General features: G+C 31.0%; 1 protein-coding gene across 18 annotated transcripts in view; it reads right to left on the bottom strand.

Annotated features, from left to right (window-relative positions):
* Positions 1–1,168: 1,168 nt before the first annotated feature.
* Positions 1,169–18,474, bottom strand: part of LOC122635622 (patronin) — a 43,696-nt gene continuing 26,390 nt past the window's right edge. For 5 of the 18 annotated variants that reach the window (XM_043826011.1, XM_043826012.1, XM_043826013.1 and 2 more), the window contains 21 exons: positions 17,601–17,711; positions 15,901–15,982; positions 15,598–15,817; positions 15,010–15,520; positions 14,770–14,936; positions 13,070–13,246; positions 11,868–12,001; positions 11,586–11,739; positions 11,330–11,525; positions 11,022–11,254; positions 10,768–10,942; positions 10,408–10,688; positions 10,031–10,327; positions 9,708–9,944; positions 9,441–9,618; positions 8,626–8,745; positions 7,636–7,731; positions 7,111–7,209; positions 5,454–5,687; positions 5,091–5,373; positions 1,169–4,980 (listed from right to left, as the gene is read on the bottom strand). In XM_043826011.1, coding sequence (XP_043681946.1) covers positions 4,836–4,980; positions 5,091–5,373; positions 5,454–5,687; positions 7,111–7,209; positions 7,636–7,731; positions 8,626–8,745; positions 9,441–9,618; positions 9,708–9,944; positions 10,031–10,327; positions 10,408–10,688; positions 10,768–10,942; positions 11,022–11,254; positions 11,330–11,525; positions 11,586–11,739; positions 11,868–12,001; positions 13,070–13,246; positions 14,770–14,936; positions 15,010–15,520; positions 15,598–15,817; positions 15,901–15,982; positions 17,601–17,711 — 4,130 coding nt within the window. In that variant the 3' untranslated portion in view covers positions 1,169–4,835. The remainder of the gene's footprint in view (positions 4,981–5,090; positions 5,374–5,453; positions 5,688–7,110; positions 7,210–7,635; positions 7,732–8,625; positions 8,746–9,440; positions 9,619–9,707; positions 9,945–10,030; positions 10,328–10,407; positions 10,689–10,767; positions 10,943–11,021; positions 11,255–11,329; positions 11,526–11,585; positions 11,740–11,867; positions 12,002–13,069; positions 13,247–14,769; positions 14,937–15,009; positions 15,521–15,597; positions 15,818–15,900; positions 15,983–17,600; positions 17,712–18,474) is intronic. The other 13 variants (XM_043826017.1, XM_043826016.1, XM_043826022.1 and 10 more) reach the window with 13 other exon arrangements.

The raw sequence follows: 18,474 nt of genomic DNA, 5'->3' as shown, positions 1-18,474 counted from the left end.
TATTTCTTTACAAAGAAGAAATACAACCTGGGATTGGCGAGATCGCGCGTGCCACCTCTTCGCATGCCATGTGACCCGCTTGCAGATGTTGATTTGCTAAAGGAATTTTCTCGGAAGCAATAGTTTATATTTAATAACAAAATCTTGTGATCCTGCACAGAATCATCTTTGCGGGTGAATTTTTCAATTTGTTAATAAGTAGGAATTAATTCAAGAATGACAAAATTATAGGAATATGCAGTTTATTGAAAACGTAAGTTTGATAAGAAAAATAATGGTAGGATATAAGAAAATACACATTAAATTTCTATACACTTTATATATATTTATTTTAATTTTCCATATTAATACATATTAATACATATATCATTTTATAATTATACAAATGCTTACTTTATCATTATAATATAATATAATACAAGATGTAAATGCAATTCCTGTTTTATGTATTACTTGTGCAAATAATTATATTTTTATTATATAAATCATTTTCCGTTTTTGCAATCCTCTTGATAATGTTTCAGTTCTCTGTGCGTGATTGAAGAATGATGTTCGATGATTTTCAAGTATTCTCATTGTTTTGTTATTTCAGGATGCTCCTGTGTAGAGGACAGATGATCTGCAATAATTACCGTTGTTCTAACAGCGTTATCTGTCTTCGTATATTCTTAAAATGGTTGTAGGGATTATTTTCTTTACATATTTTAAAGTGGTATCCAACAAACTAATCGCTTATCTGCTTTTCTTGTAAATCAAAAATAAATTTTGTTAGAATTACGTTAGTCTTTTCAAATGAGTTACTTTAAAGTCTTATTACCTGCATATATTGCTTGCTTATTTTTGTAAATATACCACTGATTTCACTAAATTTAAACTGAAGGTAGAGTAATTTTAGTTTCATTAAGAAGGAAAAGAATCTATTACAAGTACATTATATTATTTTATTAATGACATTCGCTGCAAGATGCTAACAATATAATACGATCGAAACTTAATTTCTTATGTTTAATATATATATATATGTATATATATATATATTTTTATTTATTTATTTATTGAGCATTAGTTTCGTTCATATATTATGTATATAAAACCGTAATATTTACAGGTATGGATTAATTAAAAATAATTCATTTGACAATGTTTTCGTGATAATAAAAACGAACGATTATTACATAAAGGTAATTCTTTATTATTAGTAAGCGCGATTACTGCAGCGTACAAATACGTCAGTAGTCCAGTTTTTATTTTAATCTTTCTGTTTCTCTCTCTCTCTCTCTCTCTCTCTCTCTCTCTCTCTCACACTCTGTCGCTCGCTTAGCATTTTCCTTTTTTTTTTTTTGTTTAAAACGGTATGCATTAAACGTCAAATCCAACAGCTCACTAATAATATATCGCCCCTTTGAAAAATATAAATATCAAGCACAAGCAATCACCTCTCAATTTTTAGCTACATTATAACTTTCGTATCTTTTCGTAGCTCTTTTCGTATTCAATTTCTTTCTTTCATAAAGCCAAATGGTCTCTCGTTGACTCTTAAGATTAGTGACTATATATATATATATACATATATATATGTATATATATACATATATATATGTGTATATATGTATATATATATGTATATGTATATATATGCATGTATATATTATAATTTTTTGTTTCGTTTTTTTTTATTATTATTTTTCATCATTATTAATCTCGTCGTTATCGTCGTCGTCGTCGTCGTCGTCGTCGTCGTCGTCATCGTCATCGTGAACTTATTATAGCGATTCGCACCTCAAACCTTATTAAAGTCATTTTATGGCGCATAGTATTTTCATATTCAATATTGTCAAATCGGACCATAACTGAGAGACACAGGTGGCTCACAGCTTCTTCTACTTTTCACCGTTTTACGGCAATATATTTTAATGAATAAATGAATGAATGAATGAATGAATTAATAGATTTATAGTAGAGAGAATATAATAAGTGACACTCTTTGGATACCACAATCGACGGATTTTATCTTTTTTTTACTTTTTTTAGTCCCTACTGAAAAAATTTTGACGGGACAATGAATTGTCTAATCGGAATTTGACAAAATTCACTATTTCATATTGTCCAATGGAAAATATACATACATTATATTTTTCGAATGACCGCAGAAAGTTTGAGAAAATTCGATATGTCGCATAATTTTTTCGTTTCTAATGTTAATCAATATGCTCTTTTCTGTGTGTGAGTGTGTGGACGTGTGTGTCTATGTGTCTAATTATACAAAAATATGAAGGGTCTATCGAATCTGACTAAATTGTTGAATGCTAAAACATTTCAGAAATAAAATATTGCAATTTTGCACATTATATTACAATAATAATAATAATAAAAATAAAAATAATAATAATAATATTAGTTTGTTGATGATTATACTTAACTAAAAATGTCACTATAAGACGAATTACATAAAAGAGATAGACCTTCCATATTAATCTATAAAATATTTTTCTCGCGTTTCTATCTAAACACTATCTCATCGTGTATCTATAGGAATATATCGTATTAAAAAACTCGTATTTACTCTTTCATTAAAAGATTAGTCGTTTGCCAAAGACAAAAAGAGCCAATGCCAGTCGCACACGAAAGGCGGACGTTAAATTTATGGCACAATATAAATAGTTTTTCCTTTATATGTTATCAAACTAATTAATCATCAATATACATACCATGCATATCTCATTCTCTTATAAAAAAGAAAAAAAAAATATATATATATATATATAAAACAAGATAAAAAGGAAGAATTGTAATTGGCACACTTGCCACTAGAAAATAGTAATTGAAATGAGATATACCATTCTCTGCGATACAAAACGAGACAAAATTAAGAAGATACTAATTTAATTTTCATTTATAAATCATTCTTTTTAGATAAAGTAAAAGATAAAAAATATTAAAAAAAAGAAAAGATAAGAAAAAAGAAAAATGATCATTTCTAGGCGTAATTTTTTTCTATAAAATCTCATATCTTTTGTTCAATTTCTTTTTCTTTTTCTTGAGGAATACAGATTATGGATGGTGTTTTATCAATCAGACTGAAGAGAATTACAAAAATGTATAGAAATAATTTTCTTGTCAATTACAATGCGTTCAAATACACTGAATATAGAATATAAATTATCGACAGCGACACCGACCATATTCCACTATCCTCTTACAAGATGATCACAAAGAGTAATTAATTGATAAAAAAAAGGGATGGAGACATTGTGTGAGAAACTACGGGTTTACAATAGACGACAAAATTTGTTAGTAATCAAAAATAAATATTAGTCGAGTTCTTTTTTCTTCTTTTTCATTTCTCGTTGACGAGTTACAATCACTTTTTTTCTCAGTAGCATACATTTGACGGCACATTTTATAGTTCAATTCGAATTCATGCATATACTCTTTGTATCATAAAGAAAAACATTCTTGCACGATATATATATATATATATACATACATATATATATGTATATACGTACACACACGCACACGCGCGCACAAACACACACACATATGTATACACATATATATATATATACTATGCCCAGATTGACCATAAGGCTGATTTGGTATTTTCTTCACTAATTTTCATTCTCAACTTATTTATTTACAAAACTACTTTTATAGTCTGTGAGCTGTTCTTCTTACACATTCTTCTCCTCAAACAAATTACAAATTACAAATTACATTATATGCTACAACCGTCAACAGTTGCAAATACTATGCAAGACGAAGAATCATTTATCAACTTTGATCTAATACAAGTGAATTTGAAATGTTAACAATTTTAGCCTTTGTAAAGATATATTAAGAAAAGAAAAAGGAAAGAAGAAATTATTACTTTTAAATTGTAAAATGGAGTGAGCTAAAGCTTCATTTATTTTCGCAATATAAATAACAACATTAATGACAGTATCACTCTTGTGTCTTTTAATACATCAATACGACATATGTGAAAATTAATGATCCCCCGTCTGCTTAATTTTTAACTGTTCGTAAAAGCCAATCGTACTAGATTAATAATAATAATAATAATAATAATAATAATAATAATAATAATAATAATAATAATAGTAATATTAATAATAATAATAAAAATAATATTAATTCACATATTTTTTGTTGTTGTTATATCTAAAAAAGATGGAAAAAACCTGTGCGAATCACATCATTATATGCACTAGTAAGACAAGACTTTTGTTAACATGAAAATGCGATAATCCTGGCTCTCTCTCTCTCTCTCTCTCCTTGCAAAAGTGAACTTAGGAAAATGAATAACACGTTGATATCAGTCATGCGTTCCATTTGCAACACAGCAGTTTACGTGATTACAAGATTACATGTCGAGAGTTAATCCGCACGAATATTACGCATCGGCAACAAACCGTTCCTATCGTAAATATTGGTAATCTTATGACACAAAAATCGGTGCTGAGATCAACGCAGTAGAAAATTAAGAGACAAAATAAAGAAGAATAAAATAGAAAGAAAGAAAGACAGGAAATGAAAAAAGGAGAGAACGAAAAAGGAAAAAAAAAGAAATATTCTAATGACATTGTTTGTTTAAAAATATGATTCGTGCAATCTTATAAAAGAAAGAAAAAAAAAGAAAATAAAAATCTTGGAAAGATCGCACAACTCGTAACATAATTAATAATCGAGTCAGCACCGATCATCGGGTGTCCTTATAAAATTGACTAAGAACGCAACGTTTGCATTAATTTAATATGGGCCTGTATTAAAATAGTAACTATGAACAAGAAAGGGCATGGTAGCATAATGTTAAGAGTGACACTTGTGTAAAACTATATGACGAGAGGCATGTTCTTTTTGTTTGGTAAATTCACTTTTTTACCTTGCCAAAGACTGTCGTGTATCGTAAAGGCATCTATGGTTACAGTCAGATGCTTTGTGTGAACTTGGGAGAAACACTTTCCTCCAGAATTATATCTAGAAGAACACATAATACGTATTATATATTTTAAATGAAAATAATATATACTCTATTTTAATAAAATTTCTGAATAAAAGTATTATATTGTAAAAAGAAGGATACTTACTTAAAGAACTTATCAAACATTTTATCGAAGACTTGTTTAGGTCCAGTGCCATACAACTTCGATACTTCTTCTCGATCTGGACAGTAAGAATAGAGAGCACGGAATTGGCAACCAGCATCTCGAAACAATATGAGGAAATGCTTGCTTTCCGATCTAGCTATTTCATCTAAAACTTTTCTCTTGGCTTCTTTATTGACTGTACCAGGAAACACGCAATATTCAACAGCGTTCAACATAATACCACGGTTCGATTTAGTTGTAGGTTGTTTATACAATCTTGGACCTTTAAATAAGACACACAGATTTTAAGAAAAGTTTGTTAAAAAGAAATTAATTATCAAAGTATCGTTTCGTTAAATTTACCACTATAATCCATCATCGAACTTGGTGTACTGCTGATATCGCTGCTACCATCGTCAAAGACTCTTCTTTTTGTCATCAGACCAGGTGGCAAGGATCCAGGACCCGATGGTGATGGAAGATGTCTCATACTTCCCATACCAGGACTAGGCGCACGTCTAGGTGGTGTTGCTCGACCCAATCCGCTATCCGTATCTGTGTACCGACACATCATACCGTCTTGATCACTACTCGAACCTGTGAACGCAAGCTCGACGTATGAAGATAGAAATAAATGATAGAAAAATACGGACATACGTAGCTTATCCATATTGAAAAAACAAAGTGAAGTGTCACTTATAAAATGTCAGAGAGAGCATTTTTTATTATTATTAATATATTAATATTAATATTATTATTATTATTACTATTATTATTATTGTTGTTGTTGACCCATCCAAGCGAGAAAGAATATGAAATAAGAATTTGATAAGTCTTTGAACTGTTAGTTCTTAGTAAATTCAAAAGATATTAGTCACTTGTTAGACTTACGAGAAAGACTGATAACCTGCTCACTTCAAAAATATCCATCTTCATAGCTTGCGTCCAATATATAGAAAAATCGCTTAACATTTATAAGAAGCTTTATTATATACTAATATTCTTCATACTTTTTCTTTTCAATAATAAACTTTACGATTCGGAATAATCTAATAATAACAATTGTTAACAAACAAAACTACTGTTTTATTCTAAAGTACTAATTTATCTGGGGTTTATTAATTGATTAACTAGTGAACGCTTTTTAACTCTCGAATTCTATCTAAAATTAATTTTTGAATTTCTTATTAACATTCGAAATTTCACTTATAGTGAAACTTTGACTGCTGATATTCTATTTTTTTATTTACAACATTAGACAAATACGGCATGTATACCAAATTCATAACTATCATATAAGCTTCGATTTATAAAGCTTAGCAAGGAATGATCGAAATACTAATCTATTTATTATTCGAAGCTGAAACATTTCATGAATTTGCTATACGTTAATACCATAATAACACCTGGAAATAAAAACAGATAGGAATGGTAAAACAAATATATATCTGAGAAAATGTGACGGGATAATTGATATGATACAGGACTCAGAATGTGAGCCAAAGTGAGAGGTTTTTTTTTTTTTAATGGGAACTGGAGCCACCAACAATAATCTGAAAAGACACTGAAGAGACATGTACCCATAACCAGTGCTGTACAACAACAAGCCCAAGAAGCTTCAACTGAAAATTATCTACAATAGCAAATGAAATATCTTACGAATGACACGGTCAAAGTTACACCGATATAACAATCGATAAAATGTTCAATATTGATCGGTCAACTTAGACTGAACAAAGATTAAAAATCTTATAGAAAAATTTATTAAACCGTAAAGAAGTAAATGATAATATTGATGAAACTTTGACAGCACACAACATGACTACTCGCGCGCGCGCGTGTATGTGTATAAATGTGTGTATGAATATCATTGCCACCTGTGCTCCAATCTGCCACCATGCTACTACGTGTAATTGCTATTGCCTACAAAAATTAGAACGGCGTGTGGGACATTTAAGACTGTTGCACATGATAGAAAAAGGGGATTTAACGATATTCCAAGTCACTTGGTGCTTCTTACCACACAAATTCATCAAGGAATTAGATTTTCTTCCCTTAAAGTTTTGGTAAGTCGGGTATTTAGGCCTGCCTCTAACCTGTTGCTGAGGCTCCTGCACATCTGCAATAATGCAACGTTTACCTTGTTACACTTAACGCCATGTACGATCAGAGATTAATAGTAGGGGATGCTTCAATCGTACGTCATTGCATCAGGGGATGAGTCTAACTACGAGCCATGTCCGCTGGGAATATCGAAAACTCAAGTAGCCGGTGCAGTTTTGGTGCAGAATAATGTTGCGTTCCAACTGAAATATAACTACTACGAAAGGCGCTACTTAAAAATAAAATTCATACCCCTCAAATAACCTTGCTCAGAGTCATTTGGAGAATAATTAAATAAGTCTAATAAAACGTTCAACATTTGTAAGATTGATACGTAGGCGCCCATACCAGTGATACATCCTGCAATGAATCTACTTTCGTCAAGCAAAACGTTTAAGAAAAACATCATTAGCATTCTTTGTATAAATGATATTAAACCCACCTCTTGATGTTTTGTAGGAACCACGTCTTCCAAGCTGCTTTACGCTTCGACAGGGAGATGAACCTCTACCATCATCGGGTGAATCTACGGAAGATACTAAAAAATAGGGTAGCGCTATTACAATCCGGTTGATCGATAATCCGAATTTACGAATGTATCTAAGATTACTTTAACTACGATATTATTTACCAATATAGACGTATCCAAAAACAATCTCAAACATGCACAATAAAATAAAAAGAATGAGTGCAGTGACAAAAAGAAAAAAAAATAACTCGTTAACTACATACAATGTTAGCCAATAATAATTCATTCAATTAATAATTAAATTAGTTGTTTAATCATTAATTGGAGTAATGGTTCATAATTGAGTTTAATTCTACGAAATAGTTCGTCAATGATAGTTTTTCAATTGCGTCGAACGTCGCTACTTACAACTACTATCATTAACTCGCACATTGACTAATTACTTCGTAGATTCAACTTCAATTTCTAACCATTAATACAATGAAAGTGATTAAATAGTTAATTTAATCCTATCATATTATTAACATTAATGCAAATAAAAATATAATTGTCATTAAATAATAGTATTAAACATTGTCTAACACGGTCTACGAAAACATGTTAAAGTAAAAACTATTATGTATTATATACTATAAGAATAAGTGTAATATATTATATATATATATATATTATATATGTTTTTCTGATATTGTTTATGTTGTGAAGTATTTTTTTTTGCTGAATATTACTTTATCTGTATATTTTTAAATTTATTCATTATTAAAGAGACATAAATTCTTGACGTTGTGAATAATAAATTTTGATTATAAAACGGTAATCTTATAATCAACAATTTTCTGAATAAGTTATTAAAAGATATTTTATGCTCTATCAATTGAAAAGTGCAGTATAATATTATCTCTTGAGAAATTTCTTTAGTGCAACTTATTTAGATAATGCGAGTGGAGTGTGTGTAGTGCATACCCCTGAGGCTGCCGCCCCGATAAAGGGGGCCGGAACGTCGATCATCAAGGTGAGCAGCAGTAAGACTGTCCTGCGAGCCTCGGTAGTAGTCTCGCCTCATCGTCGGGGAGGTCAGCGACGCTATAGTAAGTGTGTTAGTGCACAACATCAGCTCGAATTTTCTTTTGCTACTCTAGTTTCGCTTGGACAGTGTATGTATATGTATATGTATATGTTTATGTATATGTCATTCAGATACAAAATATCTATATAATTGTGACTAATTGTTTTATACGAATGTTGAATGATATTATTACGCTATCAACTGTAGCGTAACATGGTAGCATAGATAAGAAAATTTGTAGCTCGTGGACACGTGACTGAGTGAGATAACTCGTGAGAATAATTATAATCAAAAGAAATACAACAACAAAAAAAAAAAAAAAGAAAAATAGAAAAACTGAAAAAAATAAAAAAATAAAATAAAACAAAAATATAAAATTGGTCTTGCCAAAAAAATCAAACATGTCTTTTGTTCGAATCTTCGCCATGCAAAGACTAAATGCAACATTACAACATTAAGGTATTGTTACTATCATTGGATTATTACGATGAGATGGGTGAATACACATGTTGCAACATTGATTATTATACTATCTTTTCAGAGATTCGAGTATGTATAAACGCATTAGGATAGAAATTGGAAAGATATAACGATTCTATGACAGATAGATTCTGACCGTATTATATACATAATCTCATCTCTAAAAAAAGAACACGGATGACTTGAAGGAATCGTCATAACGATTGTGATGCACGTGAATAATCAAACCTACCTGTACTCAAATTAGAGGAAGAACCTTTCTTTCCACGACTAGGCGTAAGAGCTCCAGAATCCAATTCCGTACCAGCGTCTACGTGAATTGTCTTTGGTCGTGGACGCGTCGTTGCAGTCTTATTACGTAATTTGGTTGGTTTTATTGCATTTAACAATTCTTTGTCGATGACTTTTCCCTAAAGATTGAATAGAGATACGACGTAAATCTCGATAAGTAATAATCATAATTATCAGCGAAGTATAATTTAGTTAAACGCTCGCTTACTTCTCTTTCCGCTTCCTCGATGGCTTTCTTAACTTTATACTGTTCTAAAATGTTTGCTCTCCTCTGTCTTTCCTCCTCCTTCTTACGTGCTCTCTCTTCTGCTTTTAATTTCTCTTGTTCTCTACGTGCTTGAGCTTCAGCTTCCTTTCTTTCTTTCATTTCTTCTTGCTGTTGTCTTCTCTGCAGCGACAGTAACATTATCCGTTCTTTCTTTCTTTCCATCTCGTCTAATGAATTCTACAAGCATTACAAGTACCAATAAGTATCGCCAATTATACATTTAACATTATTTCTTCTAATATAACATTAATAAACACACTCACTGGATCAGGATTTGTCAACTGTTTTCCAATAACTAAACCAGCACTACTAGACTGACGACCTTCCGTACTACTATCACGTTGTCTTTCTCTCTGACGTTCTCTATCTATTTCTTTTTGTAATTCTCTATCTCTCATTTCTTGTCTATGAAATTCTCTCTCTTCGGCTTGACGTTGCCTTTCTCTTTCTAAATCTCTTTGCGCTTCTAATTGTTTTTGTCTTTCCGTGACACTAACAGGTGGCGATTCTGTACGTACTGCGTAGTCATCGTGTTCTATGTAAGAAGACACGTTTCTTTCCTACGAAATGATCGTACGTAATAATGAAGATTTTTCAAACGCTTGGATGAGATCGTAACTTTTAAAATCATTGGAATTACCTTCTTCGGAGATGTTCTTTTAACTCTAAGAGTTGGTTTTGGCTTCTTAGGCACATCGTTATCGAATGAAATGTAGAAACCCTTTTCACCGGCATCTGTAGGATCGAGCGGTGTAACTTCTGGGGTTCTCGAAGGAGACGGTGTTGCTTCTCTGAGGGATGGATGAGGTTGAAAAGAATTTCGTGATATCGAAGGCCTAGTTGGAGATGGTATCCTATATGTTCGACTACCCGAAGTGATATGCAAACCTCGTATACCTTGTACGACTTCATCGTCGTTTCCTAAAAATTATATCGCCAGATTAAAAATATTAATTCGATCAGGTATTGTTCGATTGATATATAAATATGTGGTATTAACCAATGAACGATATATTCTGTGGTTTCATATCATCAACAGGTGGAGCTGGAACAGGAGTATGTAAAGTTGCACATTGCCTTTTTTCAGTTGGACTTTCGCAGGTCATTGGAATATGATGTACGGTTGGCCTTTTAGATTCTGGACTTTCGCTCATTAACTGACTTATTCGATGAATCTATACGTAAAATATAAGTAAATATAATTATGATCGAGTAGCTTTTTCTTTTAAAGTCTAACTAATAAAATAATCTTACGGCGTTACGATGTTGAGGACTAGCAGTCGTTGATGCAGTTTGATTAAAAAGTGACGCAGATGTTGGATAAGTGGAAACAGGCTGATTCATTTGATTATTACAAAGACTATGATCCCCACCATTAAGATACCTTGGCTCTTGAGATGTTTCATGAAATACAAAACCTTTTTGTTGCGATGGATGAGTATTCCAACTTCTTGTATCTTGATATAAACGCATATCTTGTTGGTAAGCTACAAATTATCGGAAATATTTTAATAAGATATCGAACAATAAAATGATAAGTAATAAATGACAGAAAAACTTACCAGTGGTTTGTGGATTGAATCGCGAATCGATAGATTGTTGGTATCCAACGTTCATTTCGTTAGTTAAATTCTGATTTGGCGGAGGTTGTCCCCATGTTCTCCTTTGTAACTGCGGTTGATCGTGTAAATAAAACTGTGATTGTTGAGAATCTTGTATTCTTGGAGTTAATGTACTCATTGGAGACATACCATAAGACTAAAAAATCGAAATATTTCAAATTAAGAAGAACAGAAATTTACTCAAGCAATATCTTACTTGCATATGCTGTTGACTAAGGCTTTGCAACTGTTGCAATTGTTGTTGCATTTGTTGCTGATGTTGTGTCATTAAGTGTTGTTGTTGTATTTGATTTTGTTGATTAGCTAAACGTTGTATATCAGCTTGTATTTCACTGAGGCTGTTATTCATTCTGTATCAAAAATATTTCTTAATAATAATTACATTCTTATGATAAGCACAAGTGTAACATATAAGATCACACATATCGAAATATATAATTAAGATACACACACATATATATATATATCAAATACTAACAGTGATATAGATTGATGATACTGTTCTAGATCCATATTTTCTATGTCCGGAGTACGCCTTGTTTCAATAAACGGTGCACTTCCATCTTGCTCCAACCATTTATGCTCTACGTCTCGAACATCTTCGCTGATTTCCTGCATGTATCATCATGATTTTAAATAATTTATTCGTGACATCGTAGATAATTCTCTGAATAATCTATTATATAAAAGAGTGATATATATATATAATAAATTTACAATGTTAATCTTGAATATTCTCTTTCTATAAAATATAATAGAAAATAACAAACTTCAAATATTATAAATTTACATTTAAGATCATTTATTGTATCTTCTAAAAAATAGATTACGATACTCGTGGTTAAAGATCTGCTAAAACATGTCAGATTTGTTTGATCAATATTTCATATTACTGTACAAAACACAACACAATTTAAGAATCATATAACAATCAAATCTAAATATATAATTAAATAATAAAATTAGTGATAAGTTTTCTAGACTAAAAAGTGCCATTGTGGCATAAATTATACAAAAGCAAGAGGAAGAAAATACAAAAAAGAAAAAAAAAGAAATCAAATCATATACAGAACATTCATAAGAACAACATACGCACACAACCCATAAGTTATCCTTTTGTTAATGTTAAAATAAAAATGCAAAAGAATAAAGAAAAAATATCAATAAAAATATGCTTGTGAGTAGCATACATTTTCTCAAGAGTGTTTAGTACTGCATCATGCACTTCACAATTCATGAAATTTAAAAATGGTATGGGGGAAAAGGAGAGTTGTTATAATATTTATAATTAAAATATACTTGTATTGTTTCGTTTTCCTCGAATACTCACTATTATTATCATCTAAAAGCATAAATAATTAATTCGATTGTTATAAAAAAGTGAACGTTTTCTACTAAGAAGTAATATAAGAAGCGATCATACACTTTAGAAATTTTTGGCTTAATTTTTTCGTTCCCTTTTTATCATTTTTAAATGGCAACAATGAGAACTGTAATAATAAATTAGGATTTTTTATTTGATTCATTTACTATACTATGCATCAGAAAAAATGAAGAACTAACTGGATCGATATTTTAAAGCCATACAAAAGCACATATTAATCGTTTAAAAAAAAAGTATTGCTGCATTACATTTTCCAAGTTCCTGCCTGGAGAGAAATCTTTTATGTAGAATCGTACCTTGAGCGAGAAGGGTCTCTGTGGTTTTTCTTGAGAGGGTTGTTGGGGTACAGGAATGGCCTCAGATACACTTGTTGGGGTCTCCCCCGAAGATGCAGAGGTTACTGGGGTGGGGGGACCGATTTCTTCCGGACTGTCCCCCCCAGATGTTGACGAGGAAGGAGACTTTACCTTACCCTGCAACCAGCCCAACCAGCGTGCCTTGTTAAGTACTCAGAGTCCGCCACCAACCACCGTACACCATGGAAGAGTGTGTCCATAACCAAATTTTACGTTCAAGCATTAAGAGCCAAAGCTTATTCAATAAAAGTTCTTGCAAATTATATATTCTTTTTTTAGCTAATTTACTACATGTGCACAAACTCTCTAAATTTTCTTTGAAAAATATTTTATACATAAAAAAGGGCAATTAACAATGCGATGGCTCCAACTAAAGATAAATTTAACACAATATATATAAATAAAAATTCATTTGTAAAATTCAGAATAATTTTGTTACGTTTTTATAGCGTTTGTAATCTGTATCATTGCGATATTTCTAAGCACAAATGATTATATTGTGTCAATAGATGTTTTGTTCCTATATTTCTATAATGATTGACTAAGTATATAAATAAAATGCTTGACTTCATTTCTCTCAGTTATATACATCAATAATAAAAAGTTCAAACATGCACACCAGCACCTTTAAAAAAAAAAAATGCATATCTCACAAGTTCATATTTTTGTTTCAAATGTTTTATATACAAACTATTAATTAAAAAATAATAATTCATAAAAGCAATAATACTAAAATAATAAAATGAATATAAACCTTAAACCTTGTTATATGGAAAAAAAAAAAAAGATCAATGTGCATCAATATGCACTTACCACGATGAACAGCTGAAAGATGAGAAAAGGAATAGTATTAAAAATAATATTATTAGTATCAATAATTACTTTACAAAAGTGCAAAGAGAAATAGAAAAGAAAAAAATCGAATTACTGAAGAAAATTATATGGAAAAAAGTTGGATCGAAAATTTATAAAATTATGAGAATGAATAAATGAAATAATTAGTGAAAAAAAGATGTGCAGCTTTTTACCTCAACCAAGTAGCTATCTATATACTCCAAGCTTATATTGTTCTGTTAATATATATATAAAAAAAATATACTTCTTGTAATTGTACAATATACAATATGATAAAAAATATCTACAAACAGCATTAAAATTTAATGAATCATTCCATGTCAACCATTGTGCTCTTCAAACTCTATGATTCTTTGATTTATAGTAATTATCAAATATTCATTCTTTGAAAATAGAATGATTGACATAGAATGCACTGTGCTTATAATACTATCTAATACATACATATATGTATGCAGTAATGTTATATACGATACGCACAACACAAATATAGGATGACGAAGTGACGAAGAAAAAGAAACACTAAATTTATGTTGATTATGCCTATATGCATTGATCTATACTAAACACCCGTGCCGAAATTTCGAAATGAATCATCGACTCATGTCTACGTATAATGTTCTGTTTCAAATAAATAAATTATACATTGAAGGATGTAATATGCAAATTTGTAGGAATCTATGATTATGAAGATGAAACAAATCATTAATAGTCATTGTCTAAAATTGACAACATAGTGTATTGATGAATTTAAGAATTATTCGAATATCATTTTAATAATATACCTTTGTAACCGCTTGTAGAAAAGCAGCTTTTCCAACTTTTTGTCGCTGCTTCGACATAACAACTTCCATTCTTCTTTTTTCATTCTCGATGTGACGACGTTTTTCTTCTAACTTTAATCTAATATTATTTAGCTGCGAGGCCATTACAGTGTTACCACCATTTTCGTCTAATTACAAGAAAATATTAATTTTTATACTTACATAAAACAATATATTTATTACATTACAACAAAATCTCACCGATCGATTGATGTTCTATTTGTTGAGAATGCTGTGTACTTTGTTGTTGCCATGTTGTCGTGTTTGGTAATGTTGCAAATGTAGTCTTTTTCTCTGCAATTCCATTTCCATTACTCTGACCATACTTTTTACTCGAGACATTAGATTTTGTAGAGTTATCATCTCTTTCTTGATCGGTATAAGTGAGATTGATCCCCTTTTCCATACTCTGTTTACTGAGGTTCGAGAAACTGGATAATTTAGTGGTACTACCATCGTTATTATCATTTTCACTGGAATGTAAAATGCTCTTGAGTGCAACATTATCCAAGCTAGAATTTGAGGCTTGTCTTCTCAACCTGGATGGTTCTTCATTATTATAACCATTATCAGCAAGTATATGTTGAACACCACTTCCATATACGTCTTGAACACTCGAACGTGCAGGGAGAGTTGGTTCGGTGGTACTTCTTTTACCAGTATACACTCCTACTTCTTTATCCGGATTTCTACCAAAGTTATGTAAATTATCCTGCGTAAAAAATCTTCCATAGTGTAATCCGTATTTGTTTTTTTTTTTAATCCAGAATTACAGGCGCTGAAGCTTACCTGAGATCCACCAAAATTTTCAATAGTTAATTGAGAATCATCGGTAACACTATTACGTCTGGATCGACGACCAGCATAAGAAGTTCTTCTCTGATCTTCCCAATTGCTTGGTCGTCCAGCTGCCTCCGCTCTACCAATAATTTTTTCATCAGCCACAGAGCTCAAAGTAGGAATACCTTTTCCACGATGTACTACGAAACTTTCCTCGCTACCGGCCCTTCTGTGAAAATCAATTATTTATACGAATAACTAAAAGAAAAAGATAATCTTCGACATTTCAAGTTCATCGTTATCATTGCGTACCTATCGTCGTAAGAATGACTTTCGGCAGTTTGTTGCAAAGATTGTGACTTCTTTACAGTGCTGGATGGCACGCTTTTTGCAACTAGAAAAAAATTAAAAAGGACGATCTTATGATACGAGTTATTTATAATAAAAGATTACGTACGAAATCCCAAATATCTAAATACATAAGAAAAATAACAAAAAGGGAAAAAAAAACAAGGTGAATATAATAAATCAATTCTTCATGTATATATATATACATACACACACACATATATATGTACATATATATATATGTGTGTGTGTACACATATCATATTAATTAATTAAGCTAAAATGTATGAAATTCGGATGGCTAACTCAAAAGAGAATAAACACCACTCAATATTAAATTCTAACGATATTAAAAGGCAAAGGTATCATGGGAGAAGAATCATGATCCTTTAAAGCAGAGAAATAGAAACCTATGCAAAAGTGAACAATTGAAAAATCGTAGAAAAAATAAAAGCTTATATCATACAATTATAAAATAGATGTTTGTATAAAATTATAATGTAATTAATAACTACAATCTAATAACTAGCAAATACTGAATCATTATTCTAGTGTATTCACGATTCTGAAAATAAATCAAATTAAAATAAGGAAAAAGGAATATGAGATGGTTAAAAATGATATATATATATATATATATATATATATATATATATATATATTTATAATATATAATCATAAATAACACATATACATATACACAATATACATCGCAAAACAAACATACTAACTGAACATGGAGTAGATTATCATCATCATTATCATCGTCATCATCATCATCACCATCATTTTTTTTAACGAATCTCCTAAATTTCTTCCACTTTTGGGCGCTATGTTATATATATATAATATAGTAGTAGACGTCTCTCAACCTCATGCAAAATAAATAGAATTCGAAGCGAATGCAAGCAGCAGCCATTGCCGCACATATAGAGATATGTTCATCGCGAGACATATGTTATTTACATGCATTCATGTTGAAGGGGATCGCTACGCTTTATGACAATGATCAGATGTTATGCACATAGTATGGATTAGTAACAAGCAGTGCGCTCCTAATACCTGTACTTAAGTACAGATAATAGATACTATAGATATAAATGCTGAGATATATACGTTTTTGAATGCAAAACGCATTTGTATGACTGACGAAAAAAACGAATCTAATCACTTTAGACGAATTTATTCACTCGTATAATCATAGATTTCCCTAGATTGTGTCGAGACGTTGTAACATCGACGAAAGCGAATTACTAATCAGCAAAAGTGCTTCAAACACACAAATATATATATATATATATTTTTGTTTTCAATGTCTATTTTACGTACAATAAAATTTACTCATTCAGCATAAAAGCAATATACTATATGGAGATATATATATATATATTTTTTGTTATTGTGCTCGACAAAGAGAAGCTATATATACCGATCTGATCCACATTGAAAGTATACGAATGACAAGTGAACGTGAGAAATGTACATTGTATAAATATTAGAACGACGTAAGGTATATATAACGTGGATGTGTGTGATAAAAAGGGAGAAATCCGCCGATAATCTTGGATCCCTTATTTTCATATATGTGAACATGTCAGTCTGCGAAACGCGATTCACAAGAGAAGACCACCTAGTTGATGATTGGTTTGGTAACGTATGGGTACCTGTGAAGCCTGGCGCGGATACGGAGAGGTTGCTTCTCAGATCAGGTATCGGAGCTATAGACTGTGGTAGACTTCTTTTATGAGCTACGCCATGACTATTGCGCGGGCACGCTGCACAGATTGCCCGTCACCCGCACACACACAGTATTGGTTCATTGGCAACCGGAAGTTGACGAAAGAAGAAGGCGAGGATAGCGTTGTTGTCAAGCATCAAGAAGATTATGCCATAGAAATATATGGAAATACGAGTATTACAGTTGTATATTAAGTACTATTGTAAAGGACTTGATTTTCTCCCTCTTCTTTTCTTTCTCTCTTTCTTTTTTCTTTATATATATATATATATATATATCTTTTTTCATTTACATTTTTTCTCTCTCTCTTTTTCTTTCTTTCTCTTTTCTGTTTACAAAGTACCAAATTAATTAAATAGATACACATTAGTCGTTGCTGAGGAGCTGGTTCTCGAGGCTGGGACGAGTGTGTGTATTGACACTGATAAAAAGCGTGATACCAATCCAATTGCAGGCAACTCTCTCTCAAATTTTTCCCACAAATTTTATATACATGTATGCATATACATATATATATATACATATATATATGTATATGTATGTATGTATTAGACAGATTATGTATTATTATTACTAGAGATAAAAAATGAGGTTTATAGAATCTAAGTATTGCCTGCAATAGCAGTGGAATTCCATGGAAAAAAAAGTATAATAACACAAATTATAAAACGGGTAAGTTCGATACAATATGTATGCCAGCCTTCACCAAAATATTTTAACAATTAATTCCACCACCAAAATACATCGGGGATGATTTAATAATCCCATAGTGTTGTGTCAATATAGGTAGGCTGTCAACA

Source organism: Vespula pensylvanica, chromosome 18 (assembly GCF_014466175.1).
Source record: "Vespula pensylvanica isolate Volc-1 chromosome 18, ASM1446617v1, whole genome shotgun sequence".
Classification (NCBI taxonomy): Eukaryota; Metazoa; Arthropoda; class Insecta; order Hymenoptera; family Vespidae; genus Vespula; species Vespula pensylvanica.
This window is presented reverse-complemented; position numbering and strand designations above follow the sequence as displayed.